Source organism: Chinchilla lanigera, unplaced genomic scaffold, assembly GCF_000276665.1.
Source record: "Chinchilla lanigera isolate Chin_1 unplaced genomic scaffold, ChiLan1.0 scaffold00006, whole genome shotgun sequence".
Lineage (NCBI taxonomy): Eukaryota > Metazoa > Chordata > Mammalia > Rodentia > Chinchillidae > Chinchilla > Chinchilla lanigera.
The window spans coordinates 32,093,508-32,109,206 of NW_004955407.1; the positions used below are offsets into that span (position 1 = coordinate 32,093,508).

The window sequence follows — 15,699 nt, forward strand, 5'->3', positions numbered from 1 at the left end:
AGGCTCTGTGCATCACAGCTTCCCCCCTCACAACTACACAACTCTACAATGATCTTCGTCTCCTAAAGTCTGTTGTTCTGTACCTGAAACTTAATCAAAGGTGAATGCACAATCACACTATTGAGAAGCTAAAGTTACTGTTTTGAATGCCAATCAAAAAGGATTGGGAAAGGCAATACTTCCAGAAACTACTTGCTGTGGTCTCTTCATTTAGGTCTTTTTGGCCAGTTCAGTTTTTTGACTGGCAGTGGCTGTCCTAATTTCCCTCTGCCTCCCGGTTGGTTTTTCTGCAGTGGGTCAGAAAATCATCAGTATTTTCAAGCTAAGAAGATATCTAATAAAGGGCTCTCTTATGGAGTACGCCCATGGGCTTATTGATGATTATGAATATCAGAAAATCTATCTTCTTACAGTAATGATTAGATGAAAATAAGGCGTTGAGTTAAAATATCTGATTTGGTAATGGACCTAACTTATTTTCCCCAAATACCACTAAACTTGTACATGGTAAGCACAAGGAAAATGGCTGAGAAAAACTCTGCCCTTCTGCGCAAAGTAATCAACAAGGTAAAGACAGGTATATTTATTTCATATGACAGCACGTTTTACTGGATATGTACAGAATATCTGTATACCACTGATTTTAATACTGTACTTCTATAAAGTATATAGTTATAAATATTATATGCCACATAAGCAATAAAACTCTTACATACATATAAACAGCAATCTACTATAGAGGACAAAGAATTCACAAAGATCCTTAGTGTCTAATTTCTGTTCTGCTTTGAACAGAACTGCTAAATATTTAATAATACACAGAATAATGGCTAGTTATTTGCAGCATACCTTTAACTTTTATAACTTTGTGCATTTTCAGCAACTTGCCAAATATAATTTTCCTGACAAAGGCTGAGCTGCTGCTGATATGTATAGTTTAGACAGTAGTTTATACTCAATAGGAAACATTGCTCACAGACCTGCAATTGGCACTAGTGAAGTTAATCTAACAATGAATTATTTTGCAAATGGAGAGCAAATACCATACACACTAATCACAGAGGTGTTAAAGCCACAATTTCAACAAGTTAATTCACATTCTGAAGCACACTGCCTATGTAATACTGCTGTTTAAATGATACTACTGCTGAAATGATCAGAACCGCCCTCCCCAAAGCACAATATAAAACTTTTGAGTTATTTCTAATAGCAAATCCTGGCTGTTCATAGTGGATCACGTCTATAAATATAATATTTTGATAACATTTGAGCATTTAGAAAAGTGCTTGTTCCTAATAGATTCGCTTTATGTTTTAAGTGCAATGCAATTTGCTGTGCTTTTACACTTCACATATTCTTATAGCCATAAACTGTATTTTTTTAATAAACTCCCAATGTGCATCTTTAAAGGCTAAATGTGGACCTAACAATTTAGGTGGACGTATACAACTCTTTATATATATAAAAGGAATGTTAACATAAGTCAATGGGTAAAGATGATTTTAACTTAAACTGACAACAAAACTATTGCTCAAGGAGTTTTCTGATTGGTTTACTTAATGATATCAAAATACTACATTCAGTAAAAATTCTGTGTACTCCATAAAATTAACAAAAGCAGGATTAGTTGCATACTGGCAGTGCAGGAGACAAAATCCACAGCTAATTTGAGGTATAGCCTCTAAAAACTTAAAGCAGCATGAGAAGTGTGTTGTGGAGCCTCTAAGGGGAAGAGACAGGACTGGGTATGTCCCTCGTCCAAAGCACTCTGGGGACGGCTGCTTTTCCTGCTAAAGGCAAAGTTCCAGAGCAAACGCAGCAAATAGAAAAGCATGGGAAGGAAATGGCTAACACAGTCCTTAAGTGGGCAGAAGGAAGAGAGTATGTTCAGCTCTAACATTTGTCAGCGAGCTCGGTGGTACGGGCCTTCCCTACATATAAGGCCACAGCACTTTTTCAAGGGGACTGGAGTAAACGTCTACATGACAGTGACCACAAAATATGCTGCTGCCAGCTGCAAGAACCTCCTCCCAGGGGAAAGCATATGGAGGCCCTGGAGTGGAAAGAAACAAGGATGTGTGTATTTAAAGGGCTGAGGTGCAGAATAGTGGAAAATTCTGCTTCTCTAGAGAGATCTATTAGTTTCAGAAATAAAATTAATGAAATATTTCAAATTACACAGGTAGCCATCTTTTTGGTAATGAGATTGAGAAAGGTCTTTGTTAGAACTTGTAGGTAAAAAGTCTGGTCTGAGTTACATCCTCAGAATTTAAGAGTTTTGTCAGTATGCACAAGTATGTGTATCTGTGCATAGATAATGACACATATGTACACACACACGTATGTAACATTTTTGTTAAAGCAATGCCTTTCAAAACTGTCACTGTAACTTCGGCAGCTCTTTGGTAAATACAAATACCAACTGTAACGGTGCGCAAGAGCTTGCAGCAATGTCAGCTAAAAGTTGTGTGGGCTTTCCAAGATTCTTCAGAGACGGACAAGGAATTTCTGAACGAGGACTACTTTCTACGGTAGTTTTAAGCACTTTTTATGGCTACTATTGTCTCCTACTTGTCTGAAGAGAAACACACCAAAACTCCAGTTAATATTCAGAAGGATTTTTCCTTATTTCTAATATACACATATTCCAACTCTATTCACATCAATAGTGGTATCTTATGAAGATATCAGTGCACTTAACAATTACTTATTGCACGTAATGAATAACTAATGCCCAATTCTTTTGGCTCTACCCTGCCAAAACTAACAAACAAACAACCCTTCTCCCCTTTCCGTAGTATTGCATCATCTTTCTGTGAAGTCCTGCGTGGGGGGTGCCTTAGATGCTGAGGTGCCGAAGGGGCCAGTGGCAGGGCTGGTGCTGGTGCTGGGCGGGGGCAGGGGCACAGGAGGGGGAGGTGGTCTTCGGGACGGCAACACACAAGACACAGGTGTACTTTTGCTCCAGTCATCTTCAAATGCACTTGGCTGATTACCCAGTGAGTCTGGGCAAACTGACTTTGACTTCCCTTTTACACCAAAGTCCTCTTCTTCCTCGAAGGTCACCCATCCTTTCGGATTGCTTGTTTTCACTGTAGACTGGCCCTGCAGATTGAAACTGTCCTTAAAACAATCGCGTGAAGACAAAGGCTTGCTTGTGTTCTGACCGAGAGGCATCAGGGAAGGGAAAGGACTGTTCGTAACAGGCTCTGCTTTGGAGAGCCATGAAGTGGGCTCTGATTCTTGAGACTGGGCTCTAAACGGGTTTCCAGGAACAGCAGTCCTGTCAGTGAAGGGATTTGTGCTGGTCAAGCTGGTAATAAACGGGTTTGGAGAACTTTCCATATTTTCCTGGGATTTACTCCGGGCTGGAACTGGAGGCATGGTTGGCATGCAGCTTACAGAACTCACAGTATTAGCATCACTTTGTGTTGCAGAAGGCAACTGAACCAACCTCTTTGGGTCTGGGGCTAGAACAGGTGATGTCTGAACAGATAGCTGAGCCTTTGATACAGCAAGCAGATTAAATGACAGGTCTTCAAATGGGTCACTCTTTGATAGCAATTCTTGTTTGACACTTGCGACTCCATTTATTTTTACCTGGAAAGGAAAGAGAACACATTCAGCTTACTACTATTCTCTACTCTTCCTGTCTGAATCATCCTCCCTTTTTCTGGGCAAGTACAAATTTAGAAATTAAAAAGTAGCTTCGTGTAGCTTGTTACTCTGGTGACGGAAGTAGAGTCAAACAGCTAAAATTTTACTCTAAAAACTAAGTTCTTTTATTAAATCCATGTATTTTAAATCTCAAAGAAATTTGATAAAAACTTACTTCATTCACCCAAATTCTGAAACAGTAAGAGAAGTGTAAAGAATGAACAAATTTGTCCATGCCCAGTTCTTTTAAATTTTAACATACACTTAAACCCATAGTCAGGACTTAGGCTAAGTCTGTGTAAGCTTCCAACACCTATCTATGAGGATGATGTGGTTTCACTGTTCTTTTAGACGTATTTTCAATTAAAATTAATGTTACCATAGGCATTCAATTTTAAGGATTAAAGTTAATTTTATTAGTATATTTGTATCTGTAAGCTGTAGAGGTATCTTTTCCTTTCCTACATGGAAAAGTAAATTTTCAGAGTTATCTTTTAATATAAGTTCTCCTTGGAAGGGTAAAGAGTGGATCATGTGTTAACTTTCCTTACCTGACCTTCTGTATCTTGTTAAATTTCTGTTTGGTCTATTAACTCTAAAATCAAAAGGAAGCTGTGCCCCCAAGTGTTGCCATAAGCTGACAACAGAAGGAGGTGCTCACAACTGTTTTATGCTTGGGCAAAGTTTGCACTCTTTCCCTAAATCCCTTTATGCCTGTTCACAAAAAAGTTGGTTGGGTGGAGTCTATTCATGGGACTGCTGGGGAAAAGAACTATGATCCTGGTCCCAGGAGCAAATTAGCTCATCAGGCATTTCATTAATTTTCAAAAAACCAAGTATTTTTTCCAAACTTAACATGACCATAAATTTGTGCCACGCTAAGGGGTGATAGGACTCTCAAGTTTACTCAAATGCATCAAAGGTAAGCAGGTATGTATATGAAGATAAACGACATGAAAATTTATTACAGTCATTATAAAATTATAATTACATTACCAGTAATCCCTAGATTACTGATGATTAATACTACAAAATGGGAATATTTGGTTGGGTCTGGGACAAAATTCTGCTATGGCAGATAACACAGTCCACAACACAGATATTATAGGAAAGGAAAAGTTTACACTCTTCACAGCTTAGAATTATAGGCCACATAAATGCTATACATTTAAATATCCTTACTTTCACATATAATTTTTATGTTAAAATAAGTTAAAAGTAATTTGATAGAAGCAGGATCATTTTTTTCAATTGGACTTGAAATTTCAATGACAGCCACACCACCATTCATTATATTAGAATTAACTTACAATCTAAGAAGGATTTGGGATGACAACATTAAAACTGCTGGTATTTTTACCAAGAAAGGTGTTGGAAGGATGCTTAAATAATTTTGCTATTACATTGACTTTCATCTTTCTAAATCAGCAATTCTTACTTACTGAAAAGATTCTTGCTACAAAAACTCTGGAAAAAAATACTTCCCAAAAGAAAGCTTAGAAAAAAACAAACAAAACAAAAATAACAAACAAAACAAATTTTGTGTTCATGTAATTAAGCCATTGTTAAAACCAAAAACCAATTTGGTTTTGCCAATAAGGCTTTCATATACCTAAAGTTTACCTTCTGTAAGTTATACTGTTTAGTTTTGTTAATTTTCATAAAAAAAAGGAAGCAAAAAATGGTAAAGCATTAGCAAGACCAACTAAAATGATTCCTAAAAATCTGAAATACTAAGAAAAAGAAAATGCAGGTTTTATGGTATGATAGTTGACTTTATTAATGTGGACGGGTGTTTTTAAAAAATGGGTGAAACTTTAGATGTATGAATCAAAACACCCATACATCTAATGTGCTATGACAGATGGAAAGCACATGGAAGAATGATAAATAGTCAGATACCTGTTACCCTGATGGTTGCTCCTGCTTTGAGAAAAGGAATACAGACATCAAAGGAAAGAGTTAGGAGGACAATTTGAGACCAACCAGTAACCCTAACAATTCAGTTATTAAATACTTGCAGTTCTAACTTACATATAGAGCTCAGGAGCAATAGTAACTGCACAATGTAGCATAAAGACAACTGTAATTTCTTTTGTAATTTTATTAGGACCCCAATTTTTTTTTTTTTTTTTTTTTTTTTTTTTTTAAGACAAGGTTTCACTATGCAGTTCGGACTGGCCTTGAATTCACTTTGTAGCCCAGGTCCTCCTATGTCAGCCTCCAGAGTGCTGGGATTACAGGTCTGCGCCACCAGTTCCGGCCCAATTTTGTTTGAGCTTGATCCAACCAGTTCAAAGTTTTATTATCCCAGAAAGGTTTTCAGAACTCTAAAACGTTTTAAGCACCCCATTATGGATGGAATGGTTATCATTACTACCTCCACAATTTTTGTGTTCAAGCCCTAACCCCTCAGCGTGATGGTGTTTGGTGTCTTTGGGAAGAGGTAATCAGGGTTAGAAAAGGTCAAGAGTTTAGGGCCCCTGTGATGGGATTAGTGGCCTTGTAAGAAGAGACACCAAAGAGCTGCAGAAGTGCTGGCTTCCTCAGGCACGTACCCTGAAGAGAGGCCAGGTGAGCACACTGTGAGAAGCTGACTGTCAGCAAGCCAGGAGGGAAGACTTCACCAGAACCCTGGCACGCTGGTGGCCTGAGGTTGGACTTGCTGCCTCCCAACTGTGAGCCCTAGGGTCGTGTTCCTTGAGCCGCCCAGGCTATGGTATTTTTTTGTGGCAACTTAGACTAAGACATAGCTTTAGGATAACCTATAGAAAATGTACTACATGGCATCACTTTGTGGAAGTCTATCCTACTGACAATTAATATTCATTTTAACGAAATGGTTAGGACTCAGGTTTGTTCTACGTATGCAAATTTTCTGAAGGATGATACTATCATTAATTTACCTGGCAGTTGGTTAGTTTGAAGGTACAAGAAGGTAAGAAACTACCTTAGGAGAGTCTCCTGCCTGTTAAACATGAGACTTGAATTTAGTGACCACTGTCTTAATGATCTCAAGAGTCATGTTTACCAGCTCTGGCACTGAGTAAGAGTGGGAAGACACTTAGACTAGGATGTACAAGGCTGCTGCTCTCCATTACATGGATCTAGAATGCTGAGGTTTTCTACCTGGCCTCTTCCTTCTCGGCCCACTGGCATGTCAGTGCTCTGGCAGTGAGCGCTGTTACTTTCTTCTTGTTGGCTTTCCTGATGTCTGGCTCTTACCTGATCATCAGATGATTACCATGCTGGAAGTCATGGAGGTGAGTGAGGAGTTTTTGTTTTGTAAAGGACACATATTAATCATTTGAATGAAAACAATCTTTTCTACATAGGTTTAAATTTCTATATAGATTTTTATATAGAATTAGAGAGTTAAAGAGAAATCTTTCCTACACAGAATTAGTCAAAGAACATTAAAATAATAAAAAGTAAAGTGGGTCATGTATGTTTTTATGGTTAAAATGCATTTTACACTTGGGGCAGGATTAATAAACATTTGTAAAAACTACTTAATGTTTAATTCTAGAACTACTCCATATAACCAAATTATCAAATCTGTCACATTTTAAAACCTTATCCTTGTCACATTTAAAAATTTAGTGTATTTTTTCAAGTGATAGCTACTTTGGAGAATAAGAATTAGACATCAATGACTGAAGTAAAGAGAAAATTTAGAATTTAAAACAAACATCTTTGTCATTTTTTGTTGTTGTAGTTGGTTTTTTCCGGTACCAGGAATCGAACTCATGACCTTGCGCTTGCCAGGCAGGCCTGTGCCTCTGAGCTAAACCCCCAGCCCTATCTTTGTCATTTTTGATAAATTGTCTATAACAAGATTTGAGAACACAATCTACCAGGCCACACATAAAGCAAGTGCGATCAGCAAGAAATCAAGTCATCTCAGAGAAAAACAGAAACTGAAATAATGGAAAGTGGGGGTCAAATGTTGTGGAACACGCCTGTAATCTCAGAACTCAGGAAGCGGAGGCAGGAGTATGGCTGCAAATGTGAGGCCAGCTTGTGTTTCATAGTTTAAGGTCAGCCTGAACTACATAATGAGACAGATATTCTCTCACAAAAAAAAGAAAGGAAAAGAAGACAATGGAAAATGATCTCAGAAAACAACACCTGGCAGTCAGCAGCATGTTTCCACTGCAGTACTATGTGTCACTAGATGCTTTTTACTGAGAACTGCAATCCTCCTGGACAGTTTGCTCATCCTAAAAGTTTTCAGAGTACAGTACTTTATCTCCCTTCACACTGGTCTAAGGATACTTCAGTCATTATAGAGCAGTAGGGACTAAGGTATACTTCTACTGACAGGGCCGTCTGACCACACTAATACACAGATCAAAGTGGCCAGTGTGATTTGCCTCCAATTACATCTTTAAAAATACAACAGATTACAAGAAAATGAGAAAAAAACTCATGACTCACTAAAAGTAAGTGGCAAAGGATAAAAGTGATCATTTACTTTTTGGAGGGTTTCTAGCATTATTATATATCTTCAGCATCCTCAACTTTTTTGAACTAAAAAAAAGTAGAGCACTTTTTGGTATTAAATAGCTTAAGAGAATATTTTCTCTGTATTATACATCCTCCAAATGTGACAGTAATCTATCTAACAAGTAACAACTGCTAACAATATTTGAGTTCTATTTACTTTAGTATCTACTTTTTACCATGCAGAAACATAAACTGCCAACTAGTGGGACATAGCCATATACCTACAAAAATGAATACTAATGATTAACTATCAATATACTTAAGGGAAAGTGCCAATATGTAATATTTCTATATTTGGGGTCTCTCCAAAGTTTAAAAGCAGATTTTTAAAAGCTCACACCTTTCTTTAGCCTTGTTAGCATTTTTAGGTTAACAATTCACATAAGGCTAAACAACAAAAGTAGTACCTATTCACTTTTAAAAAGTTTTCTTAAATATTTGTATATAAGAAAGCTAAGTAACTATCACCTAAATTTAAAAAAGGAGTTTACCCTAATGATTGCCCCTGAACAAAATAATTTTGTATGCGATCAGCAGAAGGAGAGGACAACAACCTCTGTGATCAGATTTCAGCCTGCAAGGCGATGGCGCCGCCTTCTGTGAGACACTAAGGGGGTAGCTCACCGTTCTGATGGTTTTTACTGTGCTGGACAAGACTACTGCTGCAAGCCCGAACCATCTAAAGTGACCCAGTAATGACGGCGATCGTTAGAAATACCTAGTGAATGCCTAGGCAGAAAAGAGCTACTACTCACATCAAGAGGAACTAACGATTATTTTCTGTTTATTGGAAATCAGCTGCCATGCTAATGTCCATGATCTAATCTCTCTCCAGGAAGTAAAAGCTAAGCCTAATTTATTACTGTGAACAAAAAGGTAAATTATTCCTGTTTGTCTTAACCTTTTCTAAATATCTAAAGTAAACTATGATCTTTAAATTTAAATATTTTAAAAAGTCACAAACTTAGCATCAACATGAAAAACCACTTCAAAATGCCCCAAAGGTCTCTGGTCCCAGGTTACTCTGAGAATTTTTGATGTAAGCAACACATAACAACAACCCAAAACCCTCAAAGAGCCAAATGTTATGTGACCAGTTTGAGATACTCATTGTTGAAATTACGTCTCAGATGCTATTAATACCAAATGGCACAAACAAAAAGAAAACTAAAGTTCATTATTTCTCATAAAAGCTAATCATGAAAATAAGTGTTTCAAGTGTGCATGCCACAGGCAAAGACAACAGCAAACCCTGAGACTTACTTGCAGGGGCGGCGAAGATTCTGAAGGCAAGCTCTGGGAGGACCTGCTCCGAGGCGGGGGCTGAGGCGGGGCTTCCAAATTTGGCTGGGGGCCGGGCTGCGGCGTAGGTGCTGCCACGGGGACAAGAGGCTCTTGTAACTTCTGAGCCGGAGGGGGCAGAGACGGCGGCACAGGAAAAGCAGCCTGAGGCTTCAGTGGTTCTGGAAGGAGAGCTGAGCCTAAAAACAGGGATGGCCAGAGGTTAACTGTACTCCAGAGAACTGCGGTTTTTCTTTCTTCCATAAAATGTTAGGAGGATTCTAGCTGCCTGCCCCCCAAGAAGCAGCCTCATTTCTTGTGGGATAAAGAAGAGAAAGTGTTCCCACTCGGACACTGTTTGTGGGAAGTGGCAGATGACTTAAGGTAAAAGCAAAAAGAAAGGGAAAGGAAAAAATATAAAGCCTGAGTGGGATTGATTTTCTTTTCTTTTTCTTTTCTTTTTTTTTTTGAGACAGGGTCTTGCTATGTACTCCACGTTTATCTTGAACTGACTATGTAGTCCAGGCTGGCCTTGAAGTCACAGCGATCCTCTTGCCTCAGCCTCCTGAGTGCTGGGATAGCAGGCACGCACCACTATACCCAGCTCCAAGTGGTGTCTGTAATCCAGTGTGTACCTTTTGACATCTCTGATGGCTTGCTTTGGCTTTCTGGAGTCAGTCTTCCAGCAGATGCCCGAGCATGGCTCTGTGGGGCGCTGATAACTCCAGCCCGGGGTGGAATTGTCTGAAATGGGAACGCCACACTTGAGACATTTGTTTTCTCTTTTTGTTTGTTTGTTTGTTTTTCCAGTACCGGGAATCGAACTCATGACCTCGCGCTTGCCAGGCAGGCGCTGTGCCGCTGAGCTAAATCCCCAGCCCAAGACACTTGTTTTCAACATGCCAGATCCTGTGAAATATCTGCTTTTGCATTTCATTTACTCTCCTCCCTGGCGTATTCCCCAGCTTGACATTTTAATTGCTTTCTATTTGGAGCCATATGGTGGTAAATTTTAAAATCTTCCTTTTTACTTCTGGCTGGTTACTGTGTAGAGGAACTATTAAGTACTGTATAGATATGTAATTTTCAAAAACACCCTTCAGATATTATCTCACCATTCCTATTTTAGGCAGGTATTATTTTTATCATGAGCCAGGATCTGACCCAAGTCTGATGAGGTGCAGGGCAAAGACTCCTGGGCGTATGCAATGTTGCTTTCAAGGAAGACACAGAGACAACTTTAATTTGGTTTTTTAAGACAGGGTCTTTCTACATTTTCCAGGCCGTGAACCTGCTTGAACTTGCCATGTAGCCCAGGCTGGCCTCAAACTCATGGTGATCCTCCTGTTTCAGCCTCCTAAGTAGCAGTATTATACGCATGTACCTGGTTGTGGGACAGGGGGCAATTTTAAAGGCATGAAGGGATGGAAAGATTTGTGCCTGAGCAACTAAGAGACTTAAGAAAAACCACACTCTTACATTTTTAAATATCGACATAAAACTCCCGAACAACTTAAGATTCCAACTAAAGTATACCAGAACACTACTGGTAAAAAATATTTTTTTCTCTTTTAATATGTTGGCTCAAGGCTCCACAAACCCACAATAATTATTTTAAGCAGAAATTAATCTGAACTTTTAACTTCACAAAAAACTTGACTTTCCTTCCCTACCCTTACAGGATTACACAAAATTCTTGAGTAAGCGTGGTAGTGAGTGGCAACTTTCCCTTTTCTGAAACAGAGTAGGTAATAGATATCTTCAGGTATATGCTACAGAAATTTCAATTTGGGGAGTAATATTACACAAAGAAAAGGATCTTCCATTGCCACACAGACAGCTACAACAGAAAATGCACAAAAAGGAAGTCTATCTTCATGAGAAGTAGTTTCTTAGGCTCTCGCAATCCTAATTTTCAGCAGTGTGATAGCTCTGAATTCCCCAGTATTCAGATTTGGGTCTCTGTATCAGACTGGTTTAAGTTACTGATTATTGGTTTCCATTTTCTCTTTCTCTCTCTTTTTGACTGGCTGTTATAAGCCCAGAGAAAAATTTCATTGGGTAAATAACAGAAAAAATATGTGTTTAAACAAAACATGATAAATATACAAAAAGCTACAGATTATAAAGCAGAGGAAAAATCGTTTAAACCATTTGCTTTCCTATTTCTAATACCTTCAGAACCAATTTTAGTACACTAACTCTACTGTACTTTTTCTGCTAATTAAAATCCTTCCTATTGAAGGATAACTTGATGTCTACATTAGTTACTGTTAATGTACTCATATACTGAGAGATACATATTTATTTAGTGATCATAACTGTTTAAAGTGTATTGATTTTTATACAAGTAACAGCTCAGTTATTTTGAAGAACAGTAAAATAATGTTAGCGGTAAAAAGGTACCATAGGGATCATCAATTCCCTCCTTTCAGAGCTGAGGAAGCTGAGACACTAAAAGATCAAATGTTTCCCCCATGTAATAAAACTAATTAGTAGCAAACTGGAACCTAGAACCAAGAGCCCCATGGATCCCAGGCTTGGTGTCACCTACCGGTCTGGCCATACTGGGTCCAGCAGGACCTGGGCCTGCAAATCCTGCTTGAGGTGAAGGCTGATTGCGTCCTGGAACAAAGACATTGCATCCTATGTTAAGGTATTAAAACAAAGAATAAAAACAAATAGAAAATCCAAGAAACTGGCTACATATATTCCAAATGTCTATTTCATGGTTCAGTTTTGAAAATAACTACATTTAAGTGTTTTTACCTATATTTTCTTTCCGTGTTGTTCCAGGGCTTTTGGGTGCTTGGAAGCAGGAAGGAAACAAATTAGCCATAAATAAGCAATAAAACAGTATTGCATAGTATCAGTTTGTCATTCTGTGTCATTCTCAGCAGAAACGGGGGCCTGAGATGATAACACATCACAGTACTTAGCTTTGGGTAAGGATGAAGGGCATTGTTGGTCCTGAATGAAATATTCCAAAGAGAGAAAAGCTAGAATACTTAGAGGGAGCTTCTTGGGAGACAAGGATAGCCCAAGTCTGATGCCTCACTCACAGGGGCACTTTCAGGCGACAGTCCTCACAGAACTCTCCCCATGAACCCTAAAAATGTGGTCAGCTGTGGGAATGGTCACGAGATGTGACCACTGTAACTTCTGCTCCTCAGAGTGGGGACACAAATGGCTCTGAGCAACAGGGAGGGCTGGAGATTTCAAGTTACATAAGAAGCTGCTAAGAGGACTTCATGCTGCAGTATTATTGTGAACAGTTACTTTACAATAAGATTTTTTTGATTTTTATAACAAAATACGATTAAAAAGGAAGACATGAATGTACATATCTTATAAAATAGTCACCTTATAAAAAACCATATTAAAATGTGGCTCAAATTCTTTGGGACAAAAGGAGCAGAAAGACTAACAAGCAGCATCGTAAGATTTATTTTCTTTTTGAAAAGAAATTCAGGTATGGTCATTATACGAAATACATCAGCCCCTTAATAATTATAATATTCACAAGTGCCCTCTAGTCTTAATGGTCTTTTAAACAAATCTAGCTCAGTACCAATATACACAGAAAAACTTATGTTACCGGAAATTTCTCACAAATACTCTATTCTTGGGCCAAATTTTTAATAATTTTTAAAACTTCAGATTAGTAAAGGGCATTTCTAAACATTTGACTTATTCTGAAAAAAACTGAAGGCACTCTTCTTAAACAGTAGTTTCACAACCTCAATATACATGAAAATTTATGAAACAGTACAAACAACATACTGTATGAGTCTCAGGAAACTAAACTGACAGCCATTAGAAACCACACACATAAAAGAATGAAGACAGAAAAATATACGGTATACTAAGGCGGGGGAGGAGATGTTTACAGTGAGACTAAAAAGATTTAGTACACCTTTTAACATGGGAGTGGCTGACATTTAGAAATCAAAGGAGAAAACCATTTCTATAACGCAGAAGTCTTGTTACCTTCCATCTCTCTCCTAGCTACCCCAGGGCTGGGAGGGGCTCCAATACCTTTTTAGAGAAAGAACAAAAGCTATATATTGTTCAGGGCCCACAGCAAAGAATGAAGAAAGGCAGGCACACAATTACTTCTGCACGAGAGTGCCTTCTTTGTTTTAAATCTTGTTGAAGGTATCAGTACAAACCAACGTGACTTTAGACCAAGCCCCAAATTGAATCCTCCATCTCCTCAAACTGAAGCGGGATGGCAATTTTTTTTATCTGAGATTCTAAGCACAGGAAATATTAAAAGGTTTAATTTCTTTCTTCTATGATCACCTCATTCCTTATTGCTAGCGTTATATCACTACTACAAATTCTAATATTTATACTACAAGTACTAATTAACTCTCCAAAGGAAAAAAAAAATCACAAATGAAGTTTTAGTTTTATTTTAAATTTCCATGAGACTATGTTTTTCTTTTTTGGTAACTGAACTCAGGGGCTCACACATGCGCGGCAAACACTCTAACCCTGAACTACTCCTATGCTTCTTTTTAATTTTATATTTTGAGAGAAGGTCTTAAACTTGCAATCCTCCTGCCTTGGGCCTCCTGAGTAGCTACAGGTGTAGGTCACTGTGACTGGTTTTAGAAGATACTTTTTGATGTATTATTTTCAAGAAACTCTAAAAGTATTACAATCATTTTCTTCAAGCTTACTGTTTTAAAGGAATTACTGATTAAGAAGTAAAATAAAATATATGGCAAACGGTGTCCACAAAAGAATTATGAAGAGAAGTAATTTTTAAAATTAAGGTGTTTAAAAAGTTACTAGATTGCTAATATAATTCAACTTTCCACAAAATTATTTTAAAATTTATTTTCTATAGATTGGTTTCTAATTAAAGCAGAAGGTAAATAGAATTTATCATGGAAATATAAGTAAAAGAGTTTGGATGGGAAATATTGATGGTTTCTGTAGATCAATGGAAAAATGATCATCAGGCAGTACTTCATGGAAGCTTTGATGCTGAAATAATTCAGCTAGTCTGATTATACAAAGTCATGGAAATCTATATACAAAGTCAGTCTGTGGTAAATGGATCTGAACTCATGTCATTAGGCAGCTAGAATAGAAATTAGACCAACGACACATGCACAGAGTGCCTGAATAATGTTAAAAGTGGATTAGTACAAGCTCTCCTGGGGAACTCTGACAACCTTCCCCATCCCAGAGAAACAGATTAAACAAATTTGTCAAATGTATCTCTCCAGCGGGGCTCTGGGGGTCTCATGTCAATCAAATCAATTACACATTTTAAAAAGATGTGATCCATTTTAGAATAAAAGTTTCTGTATGGAAAAGAAAATCATAGAGTTCTTAAATAAATAAGGCAGGGGTTTTATAACAAGTTATAATAAATACAAAATAGAAGATACATTTCAGATGATTACTGTAAGTTTAAATTACATTCCTGGAAACTTTGCTACTCTAAAAACTTTTCCACTAAAAAAGGAAAGTACTAGAGAATTACTACTCAAATACTTCAGAAATGTTCTGTATCCAGTATATCCAAAACTCTTTTGAAATTAGTATGACTCGCGGGAACTAAATCTTTGTGACCTGATTGACTATATTTGTAAAAAAAAAAAAAAAAGCATATTCAATCATGTCTTCCTGGAAGACAGAAGCTCTCATTACTTGTATTCACAAATAAAACTAAGCTCTAGACTTTTATTTTGTTTTTGTTTTTTTTTTTTTGGTTTTTCTCTGGTACCGGGAACTGAACTCACGACCTTGCGCTTGCCAGGCAGGCGCTTTGCCGCTGAGCTAAATCCCCAGCCCCTCTAGACTTTTATTTAAGAGAAATATAACAGGAGCTTAGGGATAATTCTTAACTTGGAGTATAAATGTTACTTATCTTAATTTGCATCAAACAAACCTAAACCTAAAATGTCTCTTAGTTGTAGAGATCAAACTGGAAAAAATTAGTGCACCAAGACTCAGACATGATAAAAATGTAAATGGTTACCTCCAAATTCCTTTCTAGCAGGTGCAGGACTCCTAGCCCCTTATAGTTCACAAGAAAATACGCAGCAGAAAGGAAATGACATTAAATAAAGAATTAAATGTCAAGATTTTCTACAGTAGTCATGGTAACAAATATCATGTTGGAATGAAACGTAAATATCTAGATATTAGAAAAAACATATATTCATAAAAACTGAAGTAACACTATAACCATATTTTAAAATAACATATAAAACATATTAAATATGCATG

The 15,699-nt window shown here is 37.5% G+C and overlaps 1 protein-coding gene across 10 annotated transcripts in view; it reads right to left on the bottom strand.

The window, feature by feature from the left end:
• Window positions 1-568: 568 nt before the first annotated feature.
• The window catches only part of Synj1 (synaptojanin 1), an 81,601-nt gene continuing 66,470 nt past the window's right edge, over window positions 569-15,699 (bottom strand). For 3 of the 10 annotated variants that reach the window (XM_013504168.1, XM_013504161.1, XM_013504171.1), the window contains 7 exons: window positions 15,449-15,487; window positions 13,438-13,485; window positions 12,217-12,255; window positions 12,002-12,072; window positions 10,083-10,191; window positions 9,430-9,647; window positions 569-3,600 (listed from right to left, as the gene is read on the bottom strand). In XM_013504168.1, the coding sequence (XP_013359622.1) occupies window positions 2,806-3,600; window positions 9,430-9,647; window positions 10,083-10,191; window positions 12,002-12,072; window positions 12,217-12,255; window positions 13,438-13,485; window positions 15,449-15,487 (1,319 nt within the window). In that variant the 3' untranslated portion in view covers window positions 569-2,805. Of the gene's footprint in view, window positions 3,601-5,556; window positions 5,581-9,429; window positions 9,648-10,082; window positions 10,192-12,001; window positions 12,073-12,216; window positions 12,256-13,437; window positions 13,486-15,448; window positions 15,488-15,699 lie in introns of those variants that run through there. The other 7 variants (XM_013504181.1, XM_013504180.1, XM_013504187.1 and 4 more) reach the window with 5 other exon arrangements.